The sequence below is a fragment of the Urtica dioica genome, chromosome 7 (assembly GCF_054948205.1).
Source record: "Urtica dioica subsp. dioica isolate 48M chromosome 7, U.dioica_male_clone48M_v1_H2, whole genome shotgun sequence".
Taxonomy (NCBI): Eukaryota; Viridiplantae; Streptophyta; class Magnoliopsida; order Rosales; family Urticaceae; genus Urtica; species Urtica dioica.
The window spans coordinates 37,720,274-37,746,098 of NC_142762.1; the positions used below are offsets into that span (position 1 = coordinate 37,720,274).

Below are 25,825 nucleotides of genomic sequence, written 5' to 3' on the forward strand. Positions count from 1 at the left end.
AAGAGAATTAAATGGGAGCATTCCAAATTAATTACATCGAAAATGACAAAAGAATAAAATTGCATAAAACTTTCGATATTATATATTAATCTGAGAGACGAGTTTCCAGCTTGATGAAGAAGAGCCAGCTCGATAAAGAGGACACGAGTTGAGAAGACGAGTTGAAATTCAACATACATAATATCTGCATGAGAAAATATCAAACCTTTTAGGTTTTTAAATGCTTTAGTTTTTAAAATGTTAATTCTATCGTTTTTATCACAAAAATTATTGATAAATAATCGTTTTTACAATAAAAATTTGTATGCATTAAGGTGGGCAAGTGGCCATTTATTTTCAAACAAATTTCGTTGACAATAATTAACATTAAGTTATTAAATACCAATGGTTTATCTGTGTTCTAATTTTACCAATACAAAACAAAGATTCGATGAAAACATGTGAATGTATCATGAGGTTACATCTCAAAACTAATTGGTAATGAGAGGAGAAATTCATGACCTATATAAACTCTTGTTAGTTCTCATTCACTTTTAATGTGGGATTCCAAGCACGCCCACCAGGATGGCGGCTCTTTGCGTTTGCTCATCTTGGGCCGAATCCCAACGATTGGATCGGATACCCGTTTGGGCTTAATGAGTTTTTGATACTATGTGAAAGTATCATGAAGTTTCATATCAAAATCAATTGGTAATGCGAGGAGTAACTCGTGACTTTTATAAGCTCTTGTTAGTTCATCTTCACTTTCAATGTGAGGTTCCTAACAAAACAAAACTTAATACCGACGTACATTACATAAAATAATATTAGATAATTAATATATATTTTTTTAAAAGATAGCCGTTATCGATATCAATATATCACATCTAAAAGGAAAAACTCAACATTAAGAGAATGTAACTAAATATAGTCTTTGTAAGTCAAATGTGGAAATATAATAAGACAATAAATAATTAAATATAGTCTTTGTAAGTGATGTCAAATATGGAAATATCAAACTATTTGTGTACAATTAAGTTATGACAACAAATAACTAAGTATAGTCTTTGTAATTAATGTCAAATGTGGAAATATCAAACTATTTTTTGTACAATTAAGTTATTAAATATGCTTTATTCTTGCACAGCTTAGAAGATATTTTCAACTTAAGTGATTAAAATACTGATTGATTATCACGCAAGGATATGAGTTCAATCTTTCGATATAGCGATTTATTTTTATTATTTGATCTATAAAAGATTTTGTTGTAATTTAAGCTTAAATATTTCATGTAATCAAATATGTGAATGTATGAATGAAAAATAGTAAAAAAAAAAAACAAATAATAATAATAATAACGATGAGTTATCAATGTTCTAATACCAAAAAACATTATTAAAAAAAACAAACATATATTTCATTTAGTGACAGTAAATAAAATAATTAATATTTTTTTAAAGGACATTTGATGTCGGTTAGATTAATTGAACACCTCTACTTTAGCACACCTCCACTTTATAAGTGGTGTAAAATTATCACTGACTAAATTAGATATCACAATTAATAGTTTATTAAGATTATCAAATTTGTTGAAGATACATACTCGATATCAATTGGTATCATCAATACAAAATTACTCACCGTTGAGAAAATAGAGAACACTATGCTATAAAAGCCATTAAGTACAAGGAAGAAAAAAGTAGAAATAGTCTGTGTAAGTGTAAGTAATGTCAAACGTGGAACTATCAAACCCTGTTTGTACAACATGAAAGAAATAAAGAAATACTTCACTTTGGCACAACTTTCGGCATGTATATTTATAATAGATTACTAAAATTGTGAAAATTACATTAGGTATATACAAATACATAGGACTGATGAAAATGTATACATTTTTTTTCTTAAATATGTTTTTACGTTGGCTAGTTTATTATTTGGAAAAACTGCTCCAATATGTAATTTAGACATATTACAACATTTTGAAAAGAAAAAAAAATTATGATTGTTAGATCGTGTCTGATTTAATTCGCCAGATATTTTGCACAAGTTTTATTTATATAGAGATTCGCTTCCAATTTTATCTGCTCCGAATCAAATTGTGCAGGCGATCTTCTTTGAAACTCTAGCAAAATATCGTATCTAGGGTTTGACTCGTATAAAGATATTTAACTTTAAATTTAGGAGCTCAATTTGAGCTTTCGTTTAACTCACAAACGCTCCTTGAAGTATGTTTAATCCAGAACGCCTTTTAAATCCAAATACTCTTTAACATTGAAGCAATCTGTTTTTACACTTCTTAGATTTGCCAATTTTTTAAGAGTTAGAAGGTTTATCCCCGGACAAGAGAAATGCACGTCAACTGAGTATCTTTGATTTAAAAAAAAAAAAAAAAATCAAGTATGGAGGAATGCATGTAGGCACTAGCCAACATTATTAGAATTTTAATTTTTCTTCAAACACTACCCCCAAAAATATGTTTTTAACTAACTTAACATATTGTATATACCCAATCTAATTTCGGATTTTTTTACAGAGTTGGTTCAAATGGATATATATTGATAAAAATCAAATGCTAATATTATAAGAATAGCGCAAAAGAAATTCAAAAACGTATACGAGAAGAAGATGAAAAGTGGATCACAAACAATCATAAATACAACAAAATAATAAATGAGTTACTCGTCTAAACAAATAACTAATCATTATCAAATTACTATATTACACGAATTACAAACCGAAACACTGGTCTTTATCTGTTGCATATTGCTTAGATATAAGATTCATATATGAAGAAATATTTAGAACCACACTGATTAAAGATCGGGCGGCACAAAAGCCAAATTTAATAAGTCTAGATAATTGATACATAATCAAAAGAAAAAGTAAATTATGAAGAAAAAAATAAAGATAAAAAGTATTTTCCTTTAGATCGACTATTCTACCTTCTATAGATATGACCACTAAGTATTCACTATTTTTTTATATTGCTATCAAGAACTGGTTCCCAAACCTGTATGGGCGAGCAGTTAGCAAGTTTATGCGTCAAGTTTTATACGCCATTGGCCACAAGGGAAGGTTTGAAATTGGTCATATAATTTTTTATCAAATTGCTGCACATGGTCCTTCTGAAAAAGTCAACCACCCCATTAGTTTTCTTTCTTTGATCTATGAGTTCGTGATTGCTCAGTATCCATGGCTTAAGGCATCTGATGGGGCTCTGTTTGGAGAGCATCTTCTCTTCAATGCTGATCCAAAGTTGTTTATTGGAAAGCACACCAACGACACAGGGGGAGTGTCTGCTGCTCAAGAAGTTCAAGAAGATGTTCAACCACCTTCCTCCAGTACCCAGTGCAGGTTCAACATCTTTTGTTTCTGCTACAATGAGCCAGAGAATTATCAGGCAACTTGAGTATGATATCAAGGAGAATACTGTAGAGATCAAGAAGCTGACAATATCAAGGTTGAACCTGACTACACTCCTTCGTGACATCAAGTACCCGGTTGACCAAGATCCTACTTAAGATGAAGCTAAAAAAAAAAAGTCCCCGCTGCATAGAAGAATATAGTTCCTTTTTTTTTTCTCTTTTCTATTCTTTACTTTTCAATATGTTAATCATCTTTTGTTCTCAACCTAGACTCTTATATTTCCCTTGCTTGTCTTTTGTGGCAAAAAGGGAGAGTATTTTTTGGTTGAGTTCTAGTTTTTTTTATGGGTTGTAATAGCTAAACTGAAAACCATGCTATATTTTGAATTGCTTGAACATGATGATATTACTGTTATTGGTTTTTGCTCGAAGCACTCTGCATAGTGTCTATTTGTTTTGCCAAAAATGTCAAGGGTGAGATTGTTAGTTCCTTTGTGGCATGGGTTGTTGAAAAAAATAATTTGTTTTTAAGTTGTTCGAGTGAAGCTGTAAGAAGATTTTCAAGACCGGGTTACTTGTTCTACTCTGTTCTCTCTCGCGAACTAAAATTGAAAAATTCCTCTTTTGTTAGGTAAATCACGCCGCCTTATACCTGTAGTTAGTCTCTCTACTCTGGAGATCTTCATCGAGAACTAGATATTGGTGATTGCAATTTTCTGAGTCATTCATTAATTAGAGTTTGTGATTGCATGTTTTTGCATTGACGTACTTGATAATCTTTGGGAGAAGATTGATTGAAACATAGAGATGGGGTCTCTGATATGAGGGAACTCAGATCTACATCAATTAGAGAGGTCAAAGACGACGGTGTTTGCAAAAGGGAGTTTTGTAAAATTTAATATTCATATTCCTTTGACGATTGATTATAGTGGATTGTTTGCACCCGTACGTATCAATCCCCCCGAGTAGATTGTTTATACCGAACATGGTTACCAATTCTTGTGTGTCTTTATTGCTTTTTATTTGATTGATTGATTATTTATCACTTTGATTAAAATGCCAAAAGCATTCAGTTGTTCAACAAGTTATTCCACACATTAGTTGAACAACCATCTTAATCACGTGAAGTAAATCCAGAGTTAATTAAGATAATCAACGTCGAGTTGAAACTCTTGCTGATTTTTTTGGAGATTCTTTTTCATTAAAATTTTGTTGCTAACTTAAAAAAAAAATTCGGATTTGATATTTCAAATCTTTGATGCAACATCTAAGTATACGTTCGATATTTTTGCAGTGTATCCAAAATGAGTTAATGAAGATAATTAATGTCGAGTTGAAACTCTTTCTTTTTTTTTGTAAATTTTTTTTTCTTTAGAAATTTGTTGCCGACTTCACCTTTTTTTTTTCCTTCTAGATTTGATTTTCCAAGTGCCTTTGATGCAACATCTAAGTATACATACAATATTGTTGCAGTGTATCTAAAATTTCGTGTTTAGATTGTTGTATGATAGTTTTTATATTGATTATTAGAGCATTTAGATCGGTTTTAGACTAGTTAGGATTTTGAATTTGAGATATTTTTCAATGAAATACGATGATTTAAAATGATATCCGACGAAATTAATGTACATGCTTACGATAAAATATGATGATTTGAGATGAAATCCGATTAAATTCAAATTTAAGATGAGTTGCGATGCTTTAAGATGAAATAACGATGATTTACAATGAGAGAAAGATGGCTAAATGAGTTGAAATGGAATTATTATCCAAATTTGGATAAAAAATAAAGTTGTAGACTTTTTTTTCAATGGGCTCATTAGAAAAATAGCCAACTTAAACGTTTGATATTGTTAAATAATCAACGTTTGGTAAATATTAGGTAAATAGCCAATTTCATATATTTACAAATGTAAATTTTAAGTAAATAGCCACTGCCATATATAGCCACGTCATCATTTATTGCTATTTATCTAAGATTTATCAAACGTTGGCTATTTAGCAATATCAAACGTTTAAGTTGGCTATTTTCCTAATTTTTTGTTTTTCAATTAGTGGGTTGTCTTGATACTTCTCCTCTGCGGTCCACACAAAATGAAAATTCTCTATAATTCCATTTTCGAAAACTCCAACCTTTGACACACACACCAAACCCAGAAGTAAACCCAAGAAAAAAAATGCACCGAACTCCAAAGATCCCCCTACGCAAACTCCTCTCGTAATCTCATTTCAGCAACCCCCCAAAAAGCTTCAACCCTGAATTTGTTCATCGACACGTCCAAAACCCTCATCAAACCCCACCAATGCCTTTGACTACCATAATGGATTTTTAGAGACTTGAGATAACCTAGATTGCTAAAGAGTCGTGTGCGATCTTCAATTTATTGTTTATTGTATTTTATGATTTGAAATCGAGAGTTAAAAATATGACATTGGGATAAGTTGTTAAATGCTCACGAGAAATTTAGCAATATTAAAATGTGAATGTGATTAGCAAATTCAGGACTAAATTTTTTTGCGTACCTTTATGAATCTCGACCATGAGAGAAGATAATAGAGCCAAAGACCAACAATTATTAATCCAACAACTTACATTAAATCTTAACAAAAATTTAGCGATATAAACCACATAAACATAAGCGTTTGCGTTTTACCCAATATTTTGTAAATTTTTCGTAAATAGCCAAAAAATGTTGTAAATATTTTGTAAATAACCATATTTGCTAAAAAATTTACTCTGCGTTTTTGTTATTCTTATAGCTTGAATAGATTTACGTGGTTATTTACAAAAAATTAACGAAACGTTGACTATTTCAAAATTTCTAACGTTTCATATGGCTAGATAGCCAATTGACCCAAGTCTTAATGGTACAAAGCGAAAACAAATCTTTTCGGGTAGTACCGTGTACTTCCCATTGCAGGTTGGAACCGAAAGTAATGTTAAGGGCTCACCAATGAAACAAAACTTCGGCAGGGCTTCGAAACTAGTCGGAATCTTGTGAAAATTAAATAAAAACTAAAAATAAATAAACCTTATATATATATATATATTTTTTTTTTTTTTGGTTAAGAAGGATGTTTTCGTCAACTTAAAGTTACAAGTTCAGACTCTTTTTATAAGAGAAATTTCATTTTGTGGACCTCAAAAATGAAGAAATATTAAATTTAGGCCGATTAGTTAAGTAATACTCAATATTGAATTTTTGACCCAAATTCGGATAAAAAATACCCTTCAATTAAAATAAATCTATCTTTCACTCCCACTCTCTCTTTCACTCTGTACGACGAAATCTAACCCTCCACGACGAATTTTGACAAGCTACGACGGTCTACGACGAGTAACATACATTCTGTGATGATTAAGACGGGCTTGACTTGAAATCAATCACGACACGACCCCACCGCTTAAAATGATCAAAAAGGTAAGATTTTCATCTTTTTTTGTGTTTGTTAGATAGTTTTTATAGTGATTAAAGTGATTATTAGATGATTTGGATTGGTTTGGATCAGATTTTAAAAAGTTATGGTATTGAATTTGAGATATTTTTCAATGAGATGCGATGATTTAAGATAAAATTCGACAAAATTCATATTGTTTACGATGAAATATAATATTTTGAGATGAAATCCGATGAAATTCAAATTTAAAATGAGTTACGATATTAAAGATAAAATATGATGATTTACAATGAGATAAAAAAAAAAAAATTAAATGAGTTGAAATAACATTTTGTTGATGCATATATAGGCTTAACAAAAAATAATTAAAATCGTAGTTTTCTAATAATTTAATTTTGAACGTCTATTTTGTTTAATTTTTTCATAACTGAATCTTTCCATTTCTCCATTTTCGCAAAAATCCAATCTTTGATACACCACCAAGCCCAGGAAACCCAAGAAGAAGAAGAAGAAGAAGAAGAAAAAGAAATGCACCGAACTCCAAAGATCCCACTCCGGAGACTCCTCTCGAAAACCCCGTTTCACCAGCCCCCAAAACCCTCAACCCCGATCTCGTTCATCAACACGCCCAAAACCCTCTCCTCAAACCCCACCAACGCTGGTCCGATTCCCTTCTCATCCTCTTCCGTCGGACCCCTCAGGAGCTACAGCAAAGACGAGTTCGACCCGAGCAGAGAGGTGGACATGATCAACCTGAAGTTCGCGGAGGCGAGGGAAGAGATAGAGACGGCCATGGATTCCAAGGAGACCGTCTACTTCAACGAGGAAGCCGAGTGTGCCAGAACCGCCGTGGAAGAGGCTCTCGCCATGTTCGAATCGCTCTCGGCGAAGCTTCCCGAGGAGGACAGAGCCGCTCTCAGGAGGTCTATGGGCCTCAAGATGGAGCAACTTAAGGCCGAGCTCAAACAGCTTGATAACTGATCAGGTTTGTCCTGCTGATACATTTTAGATTCAGGAATAATGGGATATGACTTTTAATTTTGGCTACATTGTTATTCTTTGTATTGATGATTCTGTTTGTTGAAGGGTGTTGAACCTTGTTTTTAAGCTAATGATGATGATGAATTTTAGCTTTATTTATAGATTGTGTCTTGGATTGAATAAGCAATGTTTTAGATTCGTGCATTTTTGGGTTTAAATGTTAAGAAGCAATGGTGAACGGATATCTTTATCCTCGATAAAGAGGCTCTTTTTATGACTTGCTGAAGATTTCAACTTGGATTTTGAGCAACAGTTCTGAATAGGGGATTCACTTGTTATTATTTGATGTCTAATCTGATGGAGGAATAGCTGAAATTTTATGCATTGTCTCAGGTGGTTTAACCATTAACTAACATGAAGTGTCAGTTTTAGTACCTCCACGCGTCGTCTAACTGACTCATTGTACCCAATACTTGCAATGTTGTTTATACATCTTTTGATGTCCATCAATGGATCTCTAAATAATACAATAAGTGAGGTATAAAGATCACACTGAAAATTTGAACTTTCCCCCGAGTTTCTGCATTTATAATCTGTGAGTTGTCCATGTGTGTTCCGGTGTCGAATTAATTAGTTAAGAGGGTTTTGTAGGTATAAATTATGTCGATTCATGGTGCTTCTTTAAGATTCTCTTCATCCCCATTTGATTCTCACTGATCTCCGTGTATGTGTGTTTTCACTTCTCCCTTCATAGATTGTGATGAGCTATGTATTAGGTAACAAGGCTGTAAAAGTAAACCAGAACGTTGAGTCAAACTGACCAACTGGACTGAACTAAACCAAAAATTTGTAACACGTCTGCAACGGAAAATTTTCAAATAAGCCGAACGAGTTTCAAGCCTCTTAGTAACCTGTTCTCACGTCAATTGCTGTCTGATCTTGATCTTGTTTCATCGTTGACCTGCTTTTGTTTCGGTTTCCGAGATTGTTGCAACAAGAACAAGACCATTACTACTTTCGCGTTTGGTTCATAGAGCGCTTGCGTATGTGAGAATAAATTCCTCGGTCCCTTTTAGCTCTGTATTCCCGAGACACCGGCCTTTCCATTGCGCCTAATGTATCTGTTTATGCTAACTTTTACGCTTATATATATGGTTTCTATGGAGCTACATTGCAACAGCTCTTCTTTTTCTGCGTCCATTGCAAAAAAAAAAAAATTGCTCTTGCTTTCTTCCTCTAAATTTTCAAGGTACCTATTAGTACTCCTCTCATGGCCAGTTGGATTTAAGATAGATCTGCTTGGAAAATTCTCAAATAGAGAATAGGAAAAGACAACGAAGACTAGGATATTTAGTCATATAATCAACTGGCACTTCTTAGTCAAACTGGGCTCTCTCATATGTTTAGAGAAAAGTTGCAGAATTTGGTTTACACAAAAGGCCAATGTAGAATCAAATATATTACTCTTATTCTAAATAATACATGACCAATAAAACCATCCATGTTCTCTCTCTCTCTCTCTCTCTCTCATTCTCTCTCTACGAGAGGAAGCCTTTTTTTTCCTTCTTTAAAGCTATGGGTCTCCATAACATTATCTAGATCTCTGAATAAAACTGACAACTTATCCAAAGAAAACAAAAAGAGAAGCTTTCTCGATTGGGTCAGTGACTAATCCTCCGATGTCAATATGATGAATGCAATATATTAGTTTAGATCCAACGGTATCTTCTGGGATCTTTCTTTTTGACCGATCTTGTTTAAAAATGTATATAAACCAACAAAGAATGTGATCGAGGAGAGACAAAGCTTATTGTCAGGGAAGGCATGTGGGTGCGAGGGAAGGAGAAGAATAGGCATGCCTTGTTCTCTTCCTGTCTTCTTTTAGCCTGCAATGTGGGGACTTGCTTTATGTACATACAATCCAATATAAAATCATATAAAAACGCCCATCTAGAGTTATCTTTTGCCTTCTCTTGTATCATATATGCCCTGAAGTTTAAGCCTTTAAGAGCAGAGTAGATTAAGTAAGTGAATACTGATTTGGACCAGGTGACATGGTTGTAATTGCTGAATTTACTATGCATCTCAAATATCATAAAGACAAACAAGTGCATTGAATTGATGCCTGAGAACTGTACAATAGAATGAAATCAACTAGCTACCGAAAACAAAAATGAGTGTCCAATCCTATTCAGGTTTGATTACTGGAGGCGGGTTTCATGAGCTGCTGAGAAGAAGTCTTGGCCCACTCTTCGGGGGTGGTCTTGACCTCCATCAAGAGCGCTACGACCTCCTTCATGGTGGGCCTCTCGGCCGGGGAAGAGTTGACGCAGAACATGGCGATCCCGAGCGTCTGAAGCATCTCCTGCACGATCTGGTCCGGTAGGCCCCGCAGCTTCGGCTCGAGCACCGACGAGGCCGGCTCGAAGCTCCCCATCTTCTTCTTCACCCACTCCACTATGTGGAGCCCGTCCCCGGCCTGCTGCTCCACCGCGCTCCGCCCGCTCAGTATCTCCAACAACACCACCCCGTAGCTGTACACGTCGCTCTTCTCCGTTATGTTCATCGTGTACCCGTACTCTACATATCCAAAATCAATCAATCGTCAATATTCCAATTACTAAATAACTACCGAGACAACTTAACGAGGTTCATTAGATCACGAGTTACGATCTCATCGCTAGAGCCAACTAAGGACTAGGGAGACATAGATTTAGGATAAATTTTAAAATATCGAATTCGCCCCCTAACTGCAAATTCTAGCTTTGAGCTACTCATCTCATTACCAATTGTGCATTAGTATATACAATCCAATCAATTTTGGTTTGTCATTTAGTCGATCTTTAGTAAATTTTTGGTAAATAACCAATGACCAAATATTTACACGTGTAAATTGATCAAAATTATCAAAATGTTGGCTATTTACCTAAAACTTAAAAAACGTTGGCTATTTACTTATAATTTATAAAACGTTTGCTAATTAGAAATTCATTTAGTTGTAGTTGGCTAGTTTGGTAATTATTCGTTGATTTTGCGGGTGTAATACCTGGGGCTATGTAGCCGTAGGAGCCGGCGACTCTGGAAACGGCATGGTGGTAGGTAGGGGAGTTCATGAGCTTGGCGAGGCCGAAATCGGCGAGGTAGGCCTCGAATTTGGAGTCCAAGAGAATGTTGTTGCACTTGACGTCGCGGTGGAGGATGGTGGGGACGCAGTCGTGGTGGAGGTAGGCGAGGCCCTGGGCGGCCCCCACGGCGATCTTGTACCTCGTCTCCCACTCCAACCCCCGGTGGTCCTGCAACAGCTGTTGCAAGTTCCCGTTGGGAACGTAGTTGTAGAGCAAAAGCTTCACGCTTCGGTTCGAGCAGTATCCGATCAGCTTCACGATGTTGCGGTGCCTTATGTGGCCCAGGATCTGTATCTCCGCCGCGAACGAGTCGAACGGCTCCGATTCGTGGTGGTACTGCTTCGCCGTCTTCCACAGCTTCTTCACCGCGATCACGTCCCCGCTGGGCATCTCGGCGCGGTACACCACGCCGGAGCAGCCCTTTCCGATGATGTTCTCGTCTCGCAGCCGGTCGAGGATGTTGTCCACCGTGAAGCTCAGCTTCTGGAACGGGATGAAGCTCCACGGGTATGAGAAGTCCTCCCCGGAAACCGGGGACGAGGACTTTTCTGGGCTCGCGGCGTAGCGGCGGCTCCGAGTGAGGACCATCCACGTGGCGAGAGCGGCGACGGTGACGGTGGCGAGGATCACGGAGATCACTGCGGCGGTCTTGGCGGACCTCAGCCCGGTCCTCCGGCTCTGGCTTGAGGAGCAAGTTACCCCGTCGGCGGAGACGCAGAGGCGCGGGTTGTCGAGGAACGAGCTCGGCGAGACCGTCCTGAAGAAGGGCGTGACCGGGATCGGGCCGGTGAAGTTGTTGAAGGAGATGTTGAGGGAGGTGAGGCTGGCGAGCGAGCCGAGGACCTTGATCTTCCCGGAGAGCGCGTTTCGGGAGAGGTCGAGGGACTGGAGCTGAGTGAGGCTCGCGATTTCTTCGGGGATTTCTCCGGTGAGTGAGTTCGAGCTGAGGTCGAGGCCGATGGTGAGGCTCGTGATGTGGCCGAGCTCCGGCGGGATCGGGCCGGATAGGCCGTTGAAGCTCAGGTCGAGGAGGGTCAGCTTCTGGAGGTTCACGAAGGACCTCGGGATCGGACCGGTCAAGAGATTGTTGTTGAGGATGAGCTTGTTGAGGTAGCTCAAGTTCCCGAAGCTCAGCGGAATCTCCCCGGCGAAGCTGTTCCTGCTGAGATCAAGCTGCTCGAGGTTCACGAGCTCGCCGAGCTCCGCCGGGATTTCACCGCTGATGTGATTGTTGTGCACGTCCAATAGCTCGAGCACGGTAATGTTGGCGATCTCCGGCGGAAGCTCACCGGAGAAATGGTTCATGTAGAGATCGAGGAAGACGAGATTCTCCAACAGCCCAATCTCCCTAGGAATCCCCCCGGAGAGCTGATTCTCACCGAGCCTGAGCCTCACCAGAGACCGACACTCCGACACGCTCCCGGGAAGCCCTCCGGAGAGAGAGTTCCCGAGCAAAAGAAGCTTGCTAAGCTTCTTCAGACCGAAAATCTCTTCGGGGATTGAACCGGCGAGTCTGTTCCTCGAGAGATCGAGCGCGTAAAGCTCCGTGCAGTTCCCGAACGAGGCCGGTATCGTACCAGACACATCGTTCCCCCACAGAAAGAAGCTCTGTAGAAGCTTAAGATCTCCGACCTGCCATGGAATCGTCCCGGAGAGCCGGTTCTTATCGAGCTGGAGAGTAGTGAGGCTCGTGCAGTTCCTCAGCCGCCACGGGATCGAACCGGACAAGGCGTTATCCGAAAGATGTAGCTGCTCAAGATCGGAAAGCTTCCCCAAATCCCCCGGAATCTCTCCGGAGAGTTCGTTCGCCGAGACGTCGAGGATCACCAGCGAAGAACAGTTCGAAATCTCCGCCGGAATAGGTCCGGACAAAGAGTTCCCCCATAGTAAGAGGCTGGTGAGCTTCCGAAGCTCCCCGAGCCGCGCGGGTATTTCTCCGGTGAGCTTGTTCATGTGGAGGTACAGATTCCTGAGCTCGGAGCAAGACCCGAGCTCCGGCGGAATCGAACCGGAGACCTCGGTGTCGTAGATGGCCAGGGTTTGGAGGCTCACGAGGTTTCCGAACGTCGACGGTATTTCGCCGGAGAGCCCCGTGGCGGCGGCGCCGAAGGTGGTGAGGTTGGAGAGGAGTCCGAGCTGCGGCGGAATCTCGCCGGAGAGGTAGGGGTTGCCTCCGATCCTGAGCTGCTGGAGAGAGGAGAGAGAGCCGATTCCGGCGGGGATAGAGCCGTTGATGAGGTTGTCTTGGAGGCACAGAACCTGAAGCGAAGTCAGGTTCGAGATCTCCCTGGGAATCGAACCGGTGAGCTTGTTGGAGTTGAGGAAGAGGAACTGGAGCGAGGTCAGGTTTCCGAGCTCGGCGGGGATCGAGCCGGAGAGCGAGTTGGAGGACAAGTCCAAGAGTCTGAGTCGGGTGAGTTGGCCGAACGAGTTGGGTATCGAACCGGACACGTTGGCAGAAGAGAGGTTGAGGAGCTGGAGCGACGTGAGGGACGAGAGGGTCGCGGGAAGGGACGAGAGGTTCAGAAACGTGTTCGGTAGAGAGACGGAGATCACGTGACTTTGAGGAGAGCACGTGACTCCTTGCCACGAGCACGGGGTTTGGTCCGATGGGTTCCACGTGGACAGTATGGTAGTCGACGACGAGAGGAGTGAGAGAAGTGCTTCGCCGTCCGAGGACAGTGACGTCACCGCCGTCGTCAGACAAAACACTACTGCCAGCGATGACAAGAAGTTGATCATCATTCTGGTCAGTTTTTTTTTTTGTTTGCTTTTTTTTTTTGTTATGGGTCTAGAGAGGGAATGGGAGTGGTGTTTTAGAGAGAGAAGTGGAAGGGCAACGAGAACATTGCATGTGGTGTGGCTTTTTTTTTACTTCACAAACCGATGTGTTAGTGTTCAAACTTCAAACTATATCAAATCGTGCATGTGATTGGATAGGGAAAAGGAAAACCCAAAAAAAAGAATGAAAGGAAGAAAGAAACTGAACGACTTTTGATATGTTGTCTGGTCTTCGCTAACGTACCGGGAAAAATATATCACCGTTTATTTTTTTGTCGCTGGGCGATAGAGGCAAATAATATTACCGTCTATTGCTCTGTGAAGAATATTAGGCGCAAAGAATGAGTCTTTTGGTTTTTTGCCCAACAATGGTGGACATGACATGAGAGAGAGAGAGAGAGAGAGAGAGAGAGAGAGAGAGACGTTTGTGATGTGATGATGAAAGGTTTGAACGAAAACGGAAAGGTATTGTTGAGTGAACGAAGAAGAGGAAAACGGGAGTGATTTTAGCGCTTATAATATCGTGTGGTGTTACCTAGACAAGCTTTGAAAACAATCCCCATTTGCATTTAAATATTGCCTATGTATTATATACTAATATATATAATATATGTTGGGTGTATCTTTTTTGATGAACAAATATTATCATATCTAAGTCTCTTGGCGCCATGTTTCTATCTATTTATTCTATGCTGCAGTGATTTTTTTCTTCGTTCTTTTGGCGTAGGCGACTTGGTTCGTATTCGTAATGTAAATTCTATGGTCTAAATTACCCTTGGTTTATAACCTTTTTTTGTTTTTGTTTTTTCCCTAGAAGACAAAGTTAGTACTTACAAGGGTAGAGTTGACAATTTTTCTTCTGATTTTGATTTTACATGTGGTATTTGAAGAGCATATTATTGCTATTGCACGGGTTTTACTGATTTACATGAAACAATAGTTAAATACGGGTATAATATTATATGAGTAAATGATTAATAAACTACTAGCTAGAGAATATTAATTTAGAGTATCTTCATTCATATGTTACTCTATTTCCATCCACTTATCAAAAGCCTCTAATAAGAAATATTCCCCGTTTTAGATCACCACCAATGCAATCTATAACCAAACACGAGCGTGAATTAAAATATAACAAATTAAGGCAATAGGCTCAATTTTATTAAATTGACATGATATCACTAATATCAATCTGGACTTCATTAAATATATGCGATTGTGTGACATGAAAAAACGTTCGTATCTTGACATTGTTGCTTAATTATATTAGAAGAATAGAACCTAGAGCTACATATATATATGCCCCACTTTGTCAATGAGGATGATATATATTGCATTACAAAGGTATATTTAATCGAATGGTCAGGATTATTCTGGAGTGGATAATGTCATTGTCAGCAAGCATTATTAAAAATGAAAATTCGAGTACATTATTTCGTAGCATGCATGCAATTCATGTATGTATTCATTTTTTAATTATCTGAAATGACCAAAAAAACCCAAAACTGCACACATTAATTTCCCGCCCTTGTCCCACACTCAAAACATGGTATTCACAGTAAGTAATATTATTCACGTGAAACATAGATAAGCCAACACAAAAAATTAAAAATAATCAGTCAGAGAGAGAGAGAGAGAGAGAGAGAGAGAGAGAGTATTCATCGGGAAGAGAAAGACTTTGATGATAATATGAGCTCGGAGTGAGGCAGCATATAGGAGATTGTGAAAGGTAAAAGTAAGCAAACCAATTTCAATACAAATTTTTAATTCTATATATATTATTATAATATGAGGCCTCAAACGTGGCTAGTGTTTTGGAAGAGTAAGGTAAATTAATTGAATTAGCTAGGCTTTAAAGGTGGCGTGGAAATAGAGAAAGCTTTGTGTTGGAGCTTATGGTAGTGAGGGAAGGAAATTGCTACGCCATTTAAATTACAATTGGCAAAAGTACATTCACATTTCAATATATAATTATCTTTTTTACTGTGTAATTACTATTGGGAAGCTGAAGTTAAAATAAGGCAAGGCAATTTGGTTACCGATGAAGAGTTAGTGGGATTGTTTCGGGAGAAGAACTCATCAAAACGTAGAGAGCCACGTGAGAGAGAGAAGAAGGCAGGTTTGAAATATATATGTAAATATATGTATACGGGTTTAATATATAAGTATATATTAATGTAAAGGAGGCACACGAAACGATTAGGGTTTTAATTAGAAATCTTAGGTTGTTACAAAATCCTACTACATTATTAAGTCGCAGTATTTCTAGGCATCTATATAATATTAGAGTTGAAATTAATAAATGAGAAATTGTCTAATTTGCCATTAATATTATAACATTTTCTCACTTTCCACAAAAACGTTAATTTTTTCAAAATATCACCATCTATGTCAACAATGTTGACATCTATGTTTGCCCTTCACTATTAGATGTCAACATTGTTGACATAGATGTGGTATTTTGAGAAAAATTAGCGTTTTGGTGAAAAGTGAGAAAATATTATGAAATTGGTGGCAAATTAAGCAATTTCTCTTAATAAATATAAGTTGAAAAATGGATTTTAGGATATTGGGTTTAAACTACATTTAAAAGCTATCTATGAGCATTTTAAGTTCAAATTTGATTTATAAAAACAATTTGTTAGTATAATCTTTTTATACTGCCCTTTTGGCAATTCTATTAATTCTCCTATTATACTTAAGGGTTTTGTTCCCACTTTTCCAATCAATAACAGGGGTTTAAGAATAATAATAGAATAGATATAAAATGAAACTGGAACCGAAAATGGATTATATAAATTATTAATTATGAAGTGCTAATACATGAGAGGAAATTAGCAAATGCAAGAGGGTGAAACCCTAGTGTCCGTATGATTTAGGGTGCTTCAAGTCAAAATGATTAATAATTGAGCTCGAACACCCATTTCGAACAAATTGATTTCCTCATACATCATTCATTAGTATGTACTTATCAAGATTTTTTGTTTCTTTGTATTTAACTTTTAATATTATATATCAAGGAAGTTTTTTCTCCGATAGGGAAAAGTTACTGGAAAACGCCGTTACCTTATTAGATTACATTGAGAGGAGAAAAAGTAGCAGAATATAGACTTAGTTGCATTTACGATCTCTAAACTTTATGTGTGCTTTTTCACATTGGTCTTCTGATTTTTTTTTTTTTTTTTTGACACCAATAGTGTTTATTTAACTTTGAAATTTCAGTACTCACAGCCATTTTTCCAAATTTATGTCAATTTTTATTTAATGAAATTTCAAGTGTTCAATATGCATATTAAGCTTCAAGCAAAATTTGTAGCACCGTTGAGAATTTTTCTAAAAACTATTTTGTGATACCATTTGTATTGACTATTTAACCTTATATTGTGTACACTTAAGAAACTATCAATAACTTAATCATTTTTTTTTTTTGAAAAATGGGGTGACGAGTGTCAGACTTTCAAAGTCTAGTATAAATTTGGCCAAAAATATAAAAAAATACTAAATTTTTTTCGGGTGAGATTATAATTTTTAAAAGTTCAAGGTGGCATCTGTCCATCCTAAGTCCAAGGTGGCTCCGCCCCGGAATATATTGATCTTTTAGTTATTGTTTGTTTGACGTGGCTTGCAGCTTGATTGTAACAATTGCCCATAATGGGCTAGTTTAGTGGTAAGCATTCTCATCCCTCAAATCGAAGGATATTCGAGTGACTGAAATGCAAAAACTAAAAGCAAAAACGATCTTTGAAAATAAAAGACGAGAGACAAGTTATTGAACTAGCATAGAAATTAGGGAATACTAGAAGTAGATATAAAACTCTCCGTAATTCATTTCATTGGTGAAATAATGAAACAAATTTATAAGTAAATAAGTCACAAAAAATTGGAGATTTGTTAAATAACCATTTTTTTTTGTAAATTTGAAGTAAATAATCATTTTGGTAATTTGACATTATTTGGATGTTTTTAATAATCCATTTATAATCACGTAGTCTGATGATTTACTTACAACTATTAACGTATTTTTTACTTTGTTAATAAAATTTTGGAGTTATTTATTTAAAATTTATCAAAAATTAGTTATATTGAAAGATTTGAGTTTTCGTATGGATATATATATATATATATATATATATATATATATATATATGTATATAGAGCGCCATATAAGTCACAAAAATTTTCAAAATTGACTGACACCCTTTTTTTAGGATGGTTATTTTAGAGAAATTTCAATTTGTTTTGTATATGTAAAATTGCATAAAATTCAACTACTATATGCTAACTGATATAAAATTTAAATATTATATATATATTATCATCAGCCTGCAAGTCACCGCAGTCCACAGGCTGATGAGACGTAAGGATACATTCTATGGTAAAATGCTCATACTTTTTATATTTTAAATATATAACACATATTTATTGAATTGTGTGTAATTTCATGCGTAAAAAAAATTCTCTATCTTTACAGCAAGTTATATGTCTCTAAAATTCAAGCACTATAACTTATTACACGTATTATGTTGGTGCAAAATATACCTTAGGTGTTTCAAAAATAGAAAATAGTTCCCTTAAGAAGCAGAAAGTAGTTGCAACTTAAACAAGTAAACATTGGATTCGATATCTCTTTTCATTGAAAGTGCTCTTTTTGAGTTCTCTCCGTACAAGTGCTCTTTTTGAGTTTCTTTAGCGTAAAAGTTTTGAAGAAGTTCAAGGGCCTTGCAACGGGGTGTAGCTCTGAGCTGAGGAATCAGTGAGGGGTTATTGGGGAAACAGTGAGAGTTTTAGTGAGGGAGTTCTGTTTACAGTGAGCATAGAGAGGGGAAACACAAGGGTAGACCTTTTTTCATGGCAGAAGTGGAGGACGAGATTTGTGAGACTACTTCTTTTCTTGCAAAAAATTTGGTGATTTCGGAAAGAACTGATGCTGATGGGGAGATTATGGAAAGTCAGTTTCTGGGAGGGAAGATCATTTCAGATGTGGTTTTCGGGGCACGAAGGGTAAAAGAAGTCTTCAATGGAGTTTGGAGATGTAAAAAACCTTGGGTAGTCAAAGAAATTAAACCAGGGTTATTTCAGTTTCGTTTTGAAGATTGTGGGGATGTGATGAAGGTAATGGGAGGGAGACCATGGACGATTAAAGGTTTTCAATTGATCCTGAAGAGATGGCCGGCGAACCTTACAGAAGAGGAACTGGACTTTTCATCTTCTCCATTCTGGGTCAGAATGGGTGGTTTGCCTCCGGGGTATCTAAACGTTGGGAGCGCTAGAGAGCTGGCGCCACTGCTTGGAAATTTCTTGGGATTCTCGGGGCGTCCTGGGAACGACCTGAAAATGCGAATAGAGATGAAGATCGATAAAGCTTTCTTGTCGGGTTTCTTTTTGGATCGAGAGAACTTACCACCGCTTTGGATCTACTGCAAATATGAAAATTTGGGTAGAATATGTTTCAAATGTGGGAAGCTGGGTCATGACGAGGATATCTGTAGAAGAAGCACCTGGGTTAAGGTGAGGGTGCAGCATTCACCGGAGGTAAGGATGTTTGGCGTTTGGCTCCACGAGGATGCACCGATAAAATCCGCCTATGCCGGGTTAGAAGCGCTGATTGGGAAAGGTAAATTCCCAGAGGCAACGGCTTGGCTTGAAGACCCTGAAAATCGCCGGAAAGTCCCATCGGAGATGGTAAGAAGCTGGTTGGCCTCGAGAGAGAAGATGCAGACTTCGGGGGACGAGATGAGCATAGTCAACCATACCGATGTCAGGAGCCGCGAAAATCCTGGAGATGTTGTCAACCCTAAATTAGGGATTATCTGCGGTGATGGCGACAGGTCCTCGTCTGGCAGGAAGGTGGGGAGTCACACAAAAAGGTCTGGTACTGACGGGAACAGAAAGAAAGCTGAGGAAGAGGGTTTTAAGGAATATAATAACAGTAATTCTGACAAGAGGGAAGAAGGTGGGGCCGTGGGCAGGAAAACAGGAAGTGTGACCGTTGGGGAGAAAGGAGGGCTGGAAATGAAGTCAAATGGGCCAGATGTTAGAAGTGGGCCGGTCAAAGATAAAGCCAAACAAGACAACCCAGAACAGGGAAGGAAGTTGGAGGAGAGTTCAGTGGGCCAGTTAAATGGGCCGATGGAGGCAGAAGAGGATGCAATAGTAGGGATCTCTCAAAAGGAGATTGAATACCTGGATTATTTAGCCTCTCCCCAGTTCGGGCTGGGCTCGGGATCAAAACGCAGAATGGTTGACCAGGCCACTGTTACTGAGAATAAGAGGCTGAATGAAGGGAACGTGCATGGTAATATGCATGGGGATGTTGAAGAACAATGTTTGGGAGACTTGGCTAAGTTGGCAGCGAAATTCAAGTTAGCTTTTCACCCGGGTAATAATCAGGAGGAGGCTAGTTCTTCGGACGTCCAGAAGAATAAAAAGGTGAGGAGGCATGCTGGGAAAAACAAAAAAGGAGGAGAAATGAAAAAGAACGAGAAGAAAGTCAGTGCTACAAGCTTCGAGACCGAGGAGGCGGGTCATCCCAAGCCCCCACCCCCTCAATGTTAGTCTTATCATGGAATTGCCGAGGCCTTAATCGGGACTCGGCCCACGATGCTCTCCGGGGGCTCGTGAGGGAAAGAAACCCGGATATCTTAGTTTTATTGGAAACTAAGATGTGTTACGGTAGAATGCAAGATTTACGTGGGAAGTTCGGTTTTTGGGGAGGAGAGGCTTTTTCGGCTAACGGGCTAGCCGGTGGTTTATGTATTTGGTGGCGGAGGGGTGTGGAAATAGACATTTGGAAGACGACTAGAAATATGATTTGGGCGGTTGTGCGGGGCAAGGAAAGAAGCAAAGATTGGGACTTGTTCGGGACATATGGGCCTCCGTATGCACGGGATAAAGCAAGCTTTTGGGATTCTTTACCCCAAATGGTCGGAAAGTTTGGAAGACCTTGGTTAGTGATTGGAGACTTAAATGTTATTTTGGAGCCTAGAGACAAGCAAGGAGGAGTCCCGGTGACATGGGCGAAGGGGAATTTTTTGAGGAACTTTCTTTTCTCTTCCGGAGGTCTTGAGATCCATTCGAAAGGTAGCCATTTCACTTGGTCTAATAAAAGAGAAGCGAGATTCCGTATAAGAGAAAAACTAGATAGAGCTATTGCCAATCCGGAGTGGTTGTGTAGATTCCCCAAAGCCGGAGTGAGAGTCCTTCCGGCTATTGGATCCGATCATAACCCGATTCTCCTAGATTGTTTCTTGGAAGATGCTAGAGGAAAGAAACCCTTTAGGTTCTACGAAGCTTGGTCGGACCATCCTCATTGCCGAGAGATAGTTGAAGATTGTTGGAGACCCCCGGACTTATGCGGGAATTCTCTTTTAAAGAGGTGTAAGGAAGTTGGGAAGAAGCTCCAACGTTGGCAAGCGATTGAATGGGGGAGTGTCAAGGAGAAGATCAAAACTCTCGACAAAGAGCTCTTGGGGATTCAAAATTCAGCTCCAAGCCCGAGACTTCTCAGCCGGGAAGAGGAAATCCTTGAAGAAATCTCAGCCCTAAGAGGAAAAGAAGAAAGAGTTTGGCGGCAAAAGTCGAGAGAATCTTGGCTCAAGCATGGAGATGGAAATACGAGATTTTTCCACACTTCTACGGTGATCCGGAGGAAGCGAAACTACATAGGATGCTTGGTCAAGGAAGATGGTCAAAAAATTTTCTCTAGAAGGCACATCGGTGATCTCCTAAATCGTAAGTTTCTTGATCTCTTTACTTCTTCTAAACCTTGCTCTCCGGATGATCTAGAAGGTCTTATTGTACCGGTGTTGAATGAGGAAGATAATAAAGAGTTAGAGAGGGTTCCTTCGAATGAAGAGATCAAAGCGACGGTTTGGGACATGCCGAGTCTCAAAGCACCGGGCCCGGATGGGCTACAAGGTTGTTTTTACAAGAAATATTGGGACGTGGTGGGAGATTCCCTATGTTCTTTTGTGAAGGAGTTTTTTGAAGGAAAAGGGTTGAATTATGAAGTGAGTTTCGCGCATATAGTCCTTATTCCTAAATGTGAAGGAGCGGAAGAGTTCGATAATTTTCGTCCCATAAGCCTATGCAACTTTAGCTTCAAAGTTATCACAAGAATCTTAACGGCTAAGCTTAGGAAAATCCTTCCCAAAATGATATCGCCATTCCAATCGGCTTTTATCCCCGGAAGATGGATCGCCGAGAACACGATTCTTGCTAGAGAAGTGGTCGAAAAGATGAAGAAAGTTAAAGGCAAGAAGGGTCTCTTGGGATTAAAGATAGACATGAGTAAAGCGTATGACCGGATGGAATGGTGTTTCATCTTTAAAGTCTTGAATAATTTTGGGATGTCGGAAAAATTGATTAAGCTTGTGAAGGAGTGTGTTTGCTCGGCTTCTAGTGCGATTTTGTTGAATGGGAGCCCTCTAGAAAACCTTAAGCTCGAACGTGGGCTTAGACAAGGAGACCCATTGTCACCATTCTTATTCATTATTGCCTCGGAGGTCCTTAGTAGACTCTTGGAAAGAGAGGAGATCAAGGGAGGTTTTCATGGTATCCGGATAGGAAGAAAAGTACCGAGCATCTCGCACCTTATGTTCGCCGACGACACGATCCTTTTCTGTCAAGCCAAAAAATGTGAAGTCGAGGCTATATGGAGTTGTGTTGAGAAGTATCTAGGGTGGTCCGGGCAAAAAGTGAATGTCAATAAATCCGGGTTATTTTTTTCTAAGAATTGCTCGGAGGAAGTTAAGGAAGAAATCAAAACCACTCTTGGCATGAAGGAGTGCTCCAAAGATGTTATTCACCTTGGTAATCCCCTCTTTATCGGGAGTAAGAAGAGTGAGAGCTTCGTGTTCCTCAAGAATAAAGTTCGCAGCCGGCTCGAAGGATGGATGGCGAAAACCATCTCCAAAGCAGGGAGAACAACTCTGGTGAAGTCGGTCATCCAAAGTATTCCAATCTACACAATGTCTTCCTTTAGACTCCCCAAAACCTTTTGCCAAGCTCTCGACAAAATGACAAGAAAATTTTGGTGGAAAGGGGCTTTTGCGGGGAATCATTTCTTGGCGGCGATAAGTTGGAGTGAGGTTTGTAAACCCAAATGGGAAGGAGGTCTAGGATTCCGAAAATTCGAAGACATGAACTCAGCTCTTCTTGCGAAGATTGGGTGGCATTTGGCGGCGGACTCAAAGCTGACTTGGGTGGATCTTCTTCGGAAAAAATACTGTGGGGACAAAAAATTCCTTGATGCAGAAGTGAAGAGAAATCACTCCGGGCTTTGGCGAGAAGTGTGTGCTTTGAGAGATTTGATCAAAGTAAACTCGGGTTATCTGATTGGGGATGGTGTGAATGTGAGCATAAGTAATGACAAATGGGTCCTAGATGGTCAGCACTTCCTCAACGTGAGTGGGGCTCCCATGGGCTTATCGGTGAATGCTCTTCTTCAGAAGGGGAATAGAGCTTGGGATAGCAGGGCTATTTCTGAGTTTTGTGGTTCGGAATGGATTGGTAAAATTTCGGCGGTGAAGATCCTTGAAGACCCTAGCCCGGATAAGCTGGTCTGGACAGCAGAGGAGTCGGGGCTGTTTTCGGTCAGGTCGGCTTTGAGCAGGATCAGGGGAGAGGGTGTCAGGGGTTCGCCGAATACCTGGTCCAGAATCTGGAAGCTCCGTATCCATGAGAGAGGCAAGATGATACTTTGGAGAATTGCTAAGGAATGTTTTAATCTGGCTCCGGTCTTGGTTCGCCGAGGAATGTCGGATGACGACATGTGTCGGAGCTGTGGAAAGGTTAAGGAAACAGTGGCCCATTTGTTTTTTAATTGCGAATGGGCTGAGAGGTTCTGGTTCGCAGAAGGCTTGGGCCTACGCTGGAGGTGGCCGGTTAACACGCCGGGAGTTCGTCTGGTTGAGGCGATCCTGGATGGGAATGAGTCGGCGAATTTTTCGAGAGACCGGTCAAACGAACTGGTGGTTAGAGCCTGGATTATTCTGGAAGAGATTTGGCGCTGCAGAAACATCAGGGTGTTCGAGGATAAGCCTTGGGAGCTGGAGCGGGCCCTTAGCAGAGTGAGAGCTGCTGTACGGGACCACATGGAGTCGTCGGGTTGCGCAGAAGATGAAGTCCCTCCTCCTAAGTCTTTCTCACCCCGGGTGTGGGCTAAGCCTAGCGAAGGAATTGTTAAAATTAATTCTGATGGGTCTTTCAGGTTGGGGAGGGCCTCAGTGGGCTTGGTGGCTAGAGACAATGGTGGAGCTTTAGTCTGGATGTGGCGTAGTCCGGTGGAGGCGTCTTCGGCTCAGGAAGTGGAGCTCAAAGGAGTGCTTCTGGCCCTTTTAGTCGCGAAGTTCAGAGGTCTCAACCGTGTTCTGGTCGAAGGAGACAACCAGCAGATAATGGTTAGTCTTAGTAAGACCAAACCGTGTCCCTTTTGGTTTTTGAGTCCGATGTATCAATGTATTTTGAATGAAACTAAGTCTTTTATTTCGGTTAATTTTGTTTGGGTCAGCAGAGATGCCAACAGGGTGGCTCATGAACTGTGTAAATGGGCTGCTCGAGATAAGGCCTCTGGGTTTTGTAGTCTCGGGGAAGCTCCGACCCTTGTTCGGAGTGCTGTGGATTTTGACTTGATGAATGTTACGACCCCGTCTTCCTCGTCCTCTCTTCCTCCACACCGGAGAAGTGAGTAGGGCGGGGGGTCGATTTCAAAAAAAAAAAACATTGGATTCGATCGTATTGTATCTGGTTATTAATCTTTTCTTGGTCATTGAAAATAGTTATAGAATAATAGTTTTTGAGGTATTTATAACAGAAAGCTTTTCATGAAGTACGTAACTGCCACTACTACAAACTGGGGATTCCACAACGGTACAGAACTGTTGTGGAAAGCTTCCACAACGGTTCTGTACCGTTGTGGAATCCTTCGATGTGGAATGTTTCCACAACGGTACTCGTCCCGTTGTGGAAAAGTAATGATTCCACAACGGGACGAGTCCCGTTGTGGAAATGTCCATGATTTCACAACGGGACAGTCCCGTTGTGAAAAAATTTAACAGATTTTAACACTTCGCCGCGGCAACGTGTATAGTTCGCCGCGGCGAATCTTTCCACAACGGTACAATCGTACCGTTGTGTAAAGTTTCGCCGCAGCGAACTATACACGTTGCCGCGGCGAAATTGTTCCTGAGAGTTATTTTAACAGTTTTCTAATTAAAAAAAAACCTGAAATGAAATTATATATCCAAAACCAAATATCCATAACATCCAAAACATATCCATTACATCCAAAACCAAATATATATCCAAAAATATCCAAAACAAATATATATATCATCCAAAATCAAACGAATATTCTCATTCTATAAAAGTTTGTACGTAAAATACCCACTCCTCTTGAACGTTTTCTAAGTTATCCGGTGTATATGACTTCTTCAATTGTACGTAAAGTTTGGTTGACGTTACTTCGGGCTCCTTGGTTGTCAAGCTTGAAATCCGAAAAAAAAATCCTTAACGCACAACAACAAAAAACATTAGAAAACAAATATTCGCGTAAATGAAATACTTCAAATAACATGTAATTAATTTACCTTTTTATCAACTTCCTTGGTTGTAGTAGACATAATCTATGAAAAAACAAAATTAAATATAATCTCAATTCAAACCAATTCCAATACAAACTCAAACCGAAATTCAATTTCAATTCAAACTAATTCCGACATAAACTTAAACCGAAATTCAATTTCAATTCAAAAAAATTCCAACACAAACTCAAACCGAAATTCAATCTAATATTCTAACTCAATTCCAACTCAAACTCGAGGTAATCAAATATTCTAATTAGAATCCAACATAAACTCAAACCAAAATTCAATTCCACACTCATTTTCTACATAAATATCAAATTCAATATTCAATTTCAATATAATTTAGACATAAATAAACAATTCTAACCTAATTTCAACATAAAAATACAAATTAAATAAAAAAAATACTTACCCGGAGTGAAGACGATGAGCATGGGGCGTGGTGAGACAATGAAGTTGTCGGAGATGTGGATTGTGGTCGGAGGCAAGGTTTTTGTTATTGTCTACTACAACAACAAAAAAACATTAGAAAACAAATATTCGTGTAAATGAAATACTTCAAATAACATGTAATTAATTTACCTTTTTATCATCTTCCTTGGTTGTAGTA

At 39.1% G+C, this 25,825-nt stretch overlaps 2 protein-coding genes across 2 annotated transcripts; one reads left to right on the forward strand and one right to left on the reverse strand.

The window, feature by feature from the left end:
- The first annotated feature begins 7,129 nt into the window (after nt 1-7,129).
- Nucleotides 7,130-7,963, forward strand: LOC149391302 (embryogenesis-like protein). The gene has a single exon (XM_089620373.1). The coding sequence runs from the start codon at nt 7,272-7,274 to the stop codon at nt 7,722-7,724; it is 453 nt and encodes a 150-aa protein (XP_089476499.1). The 5' UTR covers nt 7,130-7,271; the 3' UTR covers nt 7,725-7,963.
- Nucleotides 7,964-9,779: 1,816 nt separating this feature from the next.
- LOC149391303 (Leucine-rich receptor-like protein kinase family protein) lies at nt 9,780-13,607 on the reverse strand. The gene is made up of 2 exons (XM_089621170.1): nt 10,771-13,607; nt 9,780-10,304 (listed from the first exon to the last, which is right to left on the reverse strand). Exons 1-2 carry the CDS (start codon nt 13,592-13,594, stop codon nt 9,916-9,918), a joined length of 3,213 nt encoding a protein of 1,070 aa, XP_089477296.1. The 5' UTR covers nt 13,595-13,607; the 3' UTR covers nt 9,780-9,915.
- Between the last annotated feature and the right edge of the window lie 12,218 nt (nt 13,608-25,825).